Below are 8924 nucleotides of genomic sequence, written 5' to 3'. Positions count from 1 at the left end.
TGACTATAAATTTTTCAAATTTTAAGTTCAGCAATTTACAAATAAAAAGCATCCATTAACTACCCAGTACACTTTAGGCGACAGAAACTGATGAGTTGTTAAGAATTACAAGTACTTGGGTGTTATCTTCGCAAACAACCATTCTGCGAATGACCACGTAAACCATTGGCGGCGAGGAGTTACGGAGTCGCCATCTATCGGAAGCGCCTCGCTGGCGTAGTATGAGGGATCATGTGGCGCGCTCCTCATAGGTTTTGCTGTCAGCGCTCACTGAAAACACCATGCGCGAGCTGTCCCGGACATTTCTGTAAGTACTTTCGAAACGAGAGAAGTTTCTTACTGTCTAAATAATAATCTTGGGCAAACTGAAAGCACACAATCGTATACAGACGCTATCTCTTTACCGAATACGTACAGTGAACGCCACTGCGCGCTGTCGCCGCGATGGAGTCTCCCGAACCGGCTTCTTGCGTGAAAGGTAGGTAAACGCTGAGAGCAAACTATCTGAAATATGTTCTTATAGTGTTTGTATAACTAAATGGAGCGTAATAGGATGAAGCCTCAATGAAGCGATCACGCAGATTCGCAGCGACCGACTGCGCGTCTGCATGCTTGTCCGCGAACTGTTTCGCTTTCTCCGCGTGCGCGTTTTCGAACCGTGCCATGAGCTTTAGGGCGCAGAATATGAGCATTTGACAGTATACAAGCAACCATTGTTGCGTGGGCGCTATCAGAGCTGTTCAAAAATAATTTCATTGTAGAGACTTCGACGCCTACGGGGACTGTGATGTGCCGTCGCGACGATTCAATCTTTTTTTTTTTCTACTAAATTCTTTGACCTTTCAATACTATTTCTCGAGTTGCGTCGCACTGTATGTTTATCGGTGTTCTCAGCGTGCAATTCCCCGCTGCTCCTTTTTTGTAATACAGTGCATTAATTCATAACACAAACATGACCATATGCCATGCTTTTTTTAAATGTGCTTCTTACCGCTGCCTTTCCACTCCACTGAACTTGCCAGTATCTATAGCATCGACAAGTTCATAGACCAAACTGTCATGACATTAGTCGGGCAGCGGACTCGGGCGAGCGTCTCAGTGCGCGTTTTCAGGACATCGCAGACGGGGTGCCGTAGCAGAAATCTTCCTCGCGTCTGCGCTTGCTGCATACCCGAGTTGTAGCCGATGACTGCCGGTTTTATGTTTCGTGAGCCATGCTTCACACAGCTTCTTGTCCTGCGGCTACGTGTGAATAAGGCTGACACCGTGCTCCGTTGCGTGCGTCCGGCATTGCGGCACCGAGCAGTAGCCTACCATGTTGTGCGCCTTCAAAGGCAGCCACTACCTATTGTAGTGCTTTCAAGCTTTGTAAAGGAGACACTCGAAGCGGACAAATCTCGCCACTAAATGAGGACCGCAGCGTACGAGGGAATTTAAACTGTCGTTTTCAGCTCGCTTCGGCGCGCCCGATCGAAGCAGCCGACGCGGCCGCTATGTCCACGTGATCCCTCCTAGCACGTCACGCCGACGGTGGCGCCAGCATTTCCAGTGGTGGAGCTCGAGGCCAATATTGCTGCCAAAGCTAGCCGTGTGTTAAACTTTCTAAAGCGCAATTTCAAGCAGGCACCTGCTGATTTGAAGGAGACACTCTACTTGACAAACGTGCGTCCCCTCTTAGAATATGCTTGCGCGACTCGGGACCCTCAAACAAATACTTATCAGCGAACTTGAACGAATTAAAAAACGAGCAACAATGTTTGTGTCCGCAAACTATGATTTCACCAAAAGCAACACTCAGATGTGCAAAAATTTGGGCTCGCCTCTATGGCAAGACAGACGCAAATACCTTAGACTTAAGCTATTTCACAATATTTTTATAGGCGCAACAGGTTTGTCTAAATATTCATACATGAAAGCTCCCAGCTATATATCCGTCAGTTTAGATCATTCTTTAAAGGTTGAAGAATACCAGTGCCGTATAAATGTCTTTAAAAACTCATAAAAACTCAACTCGAATAAATTTAAATACCAGAAGAAGTTGTCTTAGCCTCGCAATCTTCTTTTGAAAATGCTCTGACCCGCCTTTTGTTCAATTCAATTTTTTTTGTGCTGCGTTGCTGTGCGTTTTCGAATTTTTTGTATACGCTTGTTCATATGACAATATTTACGTCTTTCTTGCTTTTATGACTCTTTTGTTATCAGTTTGCTCAGTATTGGAATGCGTTGTACTATTATTGTTAGTTGTTTGTTATTTACACAGTGTCATGTGCATGACGATGTATGTTTTGCAACCGTGTCCCCCCTACAAAAATGCCCTCAACGGGCGCTGTAGGTACCTGAATAAATAAACAAATAAATTTGCTGGGTCTCACGTCTGCCTTCGGAACTGCAGCCACGGTCACTTATTCGGGACTCGCCGGAGGTGGTTCCCAAGCCGCTCCGGCGTATTCTCTACGAGCGCTATCTATCCGAGGAGAATATGCGCCAGAGGAAGCCCGCATCCTCTTTCCCTTATGCCGCGTGCCGGAGCTCTCCGGACGCGCTCATCACGCAGGATCTCTTCTCAAGGCCCGGCTTGCCGCAGCAGCTCTTTACAGTCCTGGCCTTCAGCCGCCGGTTCCCGGCACAGTTGAGGCCGCTTTTCCTTTAGTCCGGTCCCTGCGCACCCACATTCTTCACGACGAATTCCTACATGGGCACCAGGAGAATCCGCTGGGTGCGGAGGCCCTGGCTCAACCGGACCCCCAGGCAGTCTTGGAGAACCTCATCTCCATCGACATGAACCCGTGATACCCAGGGGAGGGGGGAACCTCTGTGCCTCCATCATCATCATCGGAGCGGGGCTCAGAGCCCGGGCCACGCGCAGCGAGTCTGGCACGGGGAGGGGCGATAAGGAAGTTTGGTTTTAGGCTGAGCTGATTGGAGCTTCGGGAGTAAAAGTTGTCCTTTGCATTTCTCCCGTGCTCTGTGTAGTGTCTGAGAGCCTCAGCTGCCCAGTGGTTGTGAAGCCACGGCCCTGGGCCCACAAAACGTGGCAGTGACACGTGGGAAACGTCGCGGAAGGTTTGCAATGTTCAATTAATAATATTTGAAATAACCGTGTTGACAAAAACTAATGGCCCAAAACGTATATTCCACCATCGCCTGAGAGCAATGCAAACGCTATGAGCACTGGTTATGAGCAAGAAATTTTCATCGCCCTAATGGACGGGGAAAATACGGCGATACGGATGCCTTTCGAGCGCCATTGCTTATGGCTGCTTATTAGCATAAATATCGCGCCTCGTCGTGCCAGAAATTATGCCAGAAAATCACTGAAATGATGGCCCAGAGCGAAGTCAAGTTGACGTTTACGAAAGAGCCTTTCCTATGGCGCTCACCGAGGCATATTCTTTCAACCAATCAGAAAGTTTACATGGCGGCTGTCTTGGATCACCAACACATATTCGCGAAATTGCAGATGCGTTGCACTGGCTTTTTCAAGCTATCGTTCACATTCTTCTTAAAGCGCTAAGCTCGCAATATAGCTGCGAAGGAACAGAAGAAAGCCCTAGTCGATAAAATTGGCAGCTTCAGGGCGATTTGTCATCTTGATGAACACGCAAAGTTGCATTTTCTAAAACTTCCGCGTCCCGGGGCAAACTTTAAGACACGTGACCTCTCGATAGCCAATCAGAGCGTCAACATGGCGAATAATTGCGGACGTGCAGCCACCATGCCTGTCGACAATAGAGCCCCCGGCCTAACTGTGGGCTCGCCGCGATGCGCGCGTAAACTCTCGACCAGGCAGGCGGGACTCCGGTCATGGTATATTTCGCTCTGGCGGCACCGCATTCATCCATGTCTTTCTACGGCATCTACACCAAGGCAACCGCGTAGCATTCTCCTCCGTGACAAACGCAGCGGGCTGTTGCAGCTGACAGCATTTCTACAAGTGTGTCGGAAAGGCTTTCGCGCGTCTACTTCAATGCGTACGATGTAGATGCCCACGTAATGTCTCGAAAATGGTGCACTAGCGCAAATGTTCCCTGGAGAACATCACCCCTTTAGATTTAGCGCACCATCGTGACGTACTCTCCAAAGGGCACCCGCTGGCAAAAGCAAATGACGGTGAAGATAACGACAACTACGGAGACCTCCATATGAGTGTGAGATGCGCGACATAGAAAAGGATGATGCTAAAAAATTCTCAGAACTGTCTACTAATGCGTACGTAATGTTTGACTCAGCTGCTACTTCGCTTTTTTTTCTTATTTAGCTAGCTTATACATGTCTGCCCATCATTACTAATGATAGTGTACAATGTTGACGGCGTACTTGAAAATAACATCACTGACCACTTTCCTTTCTTTCTAAACTTCCGTATCAGTTATATAAACCTTGTCATGAATTCTACAAAGCTGTAGTTAATAAAGAAGACGTCATCGCTTGCGTTTGGGAGCTAAATTAGTGTTCTGTGATTTCAAAGTCAACCACTGAATCTGCATTTATTAAATTTTCGGAGAGCATAAGGAAATCACTTTTTCGTCAAGCTATATGAAATGTAGAAGACATGTCCTAGTGTTACAGAATCCTTGATCAACCAATGGTAAAAAGATAACGTATACCGAAGAGTTATCCAACGAGATTTTTACATTCGACTCAAAACTCGCTATAAGATATATTGTAACACCCTAAACAGGCTGCTCAGGGTAGCAAAAGGAAATTATTACGAATTCGGAATAGCCGAACATGGTACAGATTCCAAACGACAGTGGAAAATAATAAATCCTTTCTTGATCGAACCCCATCGGGCTAAACCAATATGTAAGCTTCATTTATCAGACACCATGTATAAACAACCAGATAAAATCGCGAACGCATTGAATACGTTTTTCTGCTACGAAACCTTTGAACTAACTACTGATATTCAACTATCATTTTAGCAATGCTTACAATTGTTGTATTTATTACCAACTGGCCCAGATGAAATAACCAATGTCAAACACGATTTAAAGGTTAAAAGAAGAGGCCTGGACAAAATCAGTTCCAGTAATATTAAGTTAGTAGCTTATCCTATCGCACGCCCGTTATCTGATGTTACCAATTTGATCTTTAAGACTGGAGTATTTCCAAGTGCACTAGCAAAAAAAAAAAATTATTCTAGTATTTAAGACGGGTGACCGCTCCTGCTTTTCTAGTTATCGCCCTATAGCTATTCTTCCTTTGTGTAGCAAGGTTTTCGAAAAAATTATTGAAGAGCGCTTAACCAAATGCTTCTCAAAATTTTAAATTGTTTTCCCAAATCAATTTAGCTTCAGGGTAGCATCCTCGACTGACTTTGGTATACTTTCTTCCACGGATAAAATAAAAAGCACCATAGATGCCGGTTTCTACGCAGGATCAGTTTTTATCGATGTATCCAAATCATTTTATTCCACAAACCACGTAACTTTACTTTCTAAACTACGGGAAGTAGGTGTCGATGGCCCAGCATTAGCACTTATAAAAAGTTACCTAACAGATATACAACAAGCTGTGTATTTTAGTGCCTCGCTTTCTAATTTCAGAATAATCAATGAAGGGGTCCCACAGGGGTCTGCACTTGGCCCACTACTTTTCCTGCTTTATATAAATGATTTGCCCGGTTGTTTATCAGACACTGAGGCCTTCCTTTACGCTGAAGACACCACATGCAACCGATCGTTCACTATCTCCTTTGACTACTTAACTACACACTGTCCTGAAAATTTTATTAACGTGGTTACACCGTAACTCGCAAAGTATAAACCCTAACAAAACGTTTCTAATCATTTTTCATTCAAATTATAGGACACCAGAATTAATTTCCTCTGTCAACCTAAACTCTCTTGCCATCAGTGCAGGTAATGAACGCTCATTTCTTTATTTCTTGACTGAAACTTTAAAAAATATGTACAAGGCATATCGCCTATTTGAAGCGCAAACTTTCTACTGGTATTAGAATTTTGCTTAAAGCTAGGCATTATTTTAGAAAACTAGCATTGCTAACCTTGCATTATTCGTTTATTCACAGCCATCTCAATTAATATGTTCCAGCGTGTGGTAACGCATATCCAACACATATAGCAACACTACAGCAATTGCAGTATCAAGCCAGCCGAATATTCTCGTTCAGCTCATTATACTGCAGTGCTTTAGATATACTTCATAACCGCAGAATACTTTCAGTAAATAATCTTGATCAATATAGATTGGCCGTAATGTTATTTAAAACAACAGGCAATCCTCCCCGAGTAGATATGTTTTCTTAGGCTGCTTTGATAAACTTAAACCGCACAAGATTCGCAGCTAACAATTTCTTATTGACATTATTATGCGCTAATTAAGGAAAAGAATCGTGATATTTGGCGGCATTATCTACTTGGAACAGCCTCCCAGTAGGGGGTGAAGCGCTCTTGGTATTTAGGTTTCTACTAGATAGCCAGAATAATCCACATATCTAAACTGCTCACCTCACTCCTGCTGGTTTCTTTCCTTGTTTTTCTTTTTTTCGAGTATCTTTTCATTTGTAGCCTTGGTAAATATGTTTGGTTTGTTCTGCTGCGAATGCCTTAACTAGTGTTTTAATTATACTACGAATAGTTATTGTCCTTATATTATTTGCAGTTTGCACTGCATTTGCTTTGCATGATCTCTCGCTTCGTGACTACAGTATTGCTGTTTTATTCTGTACATTTGCTCTAATGCGTATATTTTGTGACGGGAGGCCCCCTTTCAGCCACATGATCTGGGACCTCCTTCTATGTACTTGTGTAAGCATGTATATCTACTTATTGAAGAAATAAACTGAAATTGATACTGATCTACTATTACACAATAAAAACGATTAAATGTGTCAACTTCTTTCGTTCCCGCTCATTGCGGCCGCATTTCGATGGGGGTGAAATGCGAAAACACCCGTGTGCTTAAATTTAGTTGCACGCTAAAGAACCCCAGCTGGTTCAAATTATTCCCGAGTTTGTCACTACGGTGTATCTGACAATCAGATCGTGGTTGGGGCTCGTAAATCCCCGCAATGTAATTTCTAACTTTTTCCCCCTTTTTTTACGACCTTGGCGCGGCGACGGCAACTTAAACAGTTTTTTTTTGTAGCGCTACAAATCACCCATATTGCCCTCTTAGAACGGCACGTTTGCCACCGAGGATGTGTTCGGTTACAATAGACGCTTACGAGGCGTGTCGCAGTGTAACAGGAAGACGAGCATCGGGCCTTGGCACGAGCTGGTTTCCATCTTGGTCTCTTGCTGCGCTGCTCTTGTAAATACGTTGTAATTGGTTCATTTATTTGTTGCTCTCGACGATTGACAACACAGTCATGTACAGGTTGTTTCGGCTAATATAAGCCGCAGTTTCAAAATATGCTGATGCAGCGTAAGACGACGCCACCAAATGCATGGTGCTCACTTTTGTACGTAGTGTGTCACGCATATTTAGTATTTTGCTTAATTAGATAAATACTCAACGTTTATTAACCAACTTCTGAAGCAGCGACGCTAGGAAAAAAAATCCAATTAGAAAGTTGCAGAGCGGATTGAAAAGCGTGGCAATAAACAGTTTGTCTTTCTATATATTAAGTAGCTGTGTTTTTCAGCTTACTGATGGCTCCCGCGAAAACACAGACACACACACACAAAAATATCGCCACCTGACATGCCCGCTTGCGCGTCGTGACTGTACTGCTCAGAGACGTTCCGCGCACAAGCAGCCATAGGCACGCTAATTTCTAAATTGCATTTTTTCCCGAGCTTCGTTCCTGAAGAAGATGGTTAATAATATTGACTAATTATATTGAAATTGACGGGACGCTTGAACGTTCTTACCCGACTTCTGGGTGTGTTTCCATAACCTTCAATTTATGTAGTTCTTTGTATTTCTTATTTTGCTGGAGATTGTGCTCCCATGTAACAAAGGAAAAAAATTCGTCCAGGTGCCGTATTGAGATATTTGGTTCAGAAGCGTTAGGTCGTGAGTTAAAATGCCCAGCTCAGAATCTTTCTTTCTTTTTTTACTTGTGACTTTGTAAGTCTTGCACAAACAAATTTATATAGTCCTAAATAGCTCTCTGTTGACTTTTTAATTAATCATTGATCAATAACAACAGAACGTCAGACTACTGGAAGCCAGACTGCAGACGTCAGCCACCAGAATGTCCGAAAATACGACAGACTGAAATTTTCTGTTGCGTTTTTCAAGTGGTTTATGCGTTCGCTCAGCTTTCTAAATGTGCACGGCATTCCTGTTGTAATAACATTTAAATGTCATCTGTAGTGTAGCTCTGCCTTCGTTTTTCATGTCCGTATGGTCTTGTTTAAGAAACACATCTCCTACTTAGGAATAGAGAGCTAAGCGCAACTCTCTCAGGGCAATAGTATTTTTGTTGTGAAAAGTGATTTGGCGACCTGGAAACAAAACGGCACTTTGTAGGTGACGACACAAGTAACTATCCTCGTTGATGAACAAACATTTATTTCTCTTTCTATAGAGCAAGTGATACGCAATTCGGTGAATTTGGAGGTAATTCCTTCTCTGCGTGAACCGGTCGTTCATGCATGACGAGGCTTTCGCCTTCTGGTTTAAATACACAATGTTCCTCGTAGCGGCATTTCGTAGTCTGTAAATTACAAAGCGCCGACGTTAGTGGAGGTGATTGAAAGGACATTGACATGGATATTTTTTACTCACGTGAGGTTCCTTTTTCGACGCATAACCGCTGATCTTCTCCCATAGTCGCACTAAGGCATCATTGCATAGCCTTTTCTCCGCTTTTTTCTGAATTTCGCCTGCAGAACAAACGAAGAAAAACTCAGTTTGTTATATATATATATATATATATATATATATATATATATATATATGTGTGTGTGTACTTTGCTTTTGATGATGTCGGTATATAGCAGACAAAA

The 8924-nt window shown here is 43.4% G+C and overlaps 1 protein-coding gene across 1 annotated transcript in view; it reads right to left on the bottom strand.

Annotated features, from left to right (window-relative positions):
• Positions 1-8466: 8466 nt before the first annotated feature.
• The window catches only part of LOC142591265 (sodium-coupled monocarboxylate transporter 2-like), a 54742-nt gene continuing 54284 nt past the window's right edge, over positions 8467-8924 (bottom strand). The window contains exons 9-10 of the mRNA XM_075703603.1: positions 8704-8801; positions 8467-8632 (exon numbers count right to left, since the gene is read on the bottom strand). Of these exons, the coding sequence (XP_075559718.1) occupies positions 8498-8632; positions 8704-8801 (233 nt within the window). The 3' untranslated portion in view covers positions 8467-8497. The remainder of the gene's footprint in view (positions 8633-8703; positions 8802-8924) is intronic.

Source organism: Dermacentor variabilis, chromosome 8 (genome assembly GCF_050947875.1).
Source record: "Dermacentor variabilis isolate Ectoservices chromosome 8, ASM5094787v1, whole genome shotgun sequence".
Lineage (NCBI taxonomy): Eukaryota > Metazoa > Arthropoda > Arachnida > Ixodida > Ixodidae > Dermacentor > Dermacentor variabilis.
The sequence above is the reverse complement of the archived record's forward strand: the minus strand, read 5'-3'. Positions and strand labels throughout refer to the sequence as shown.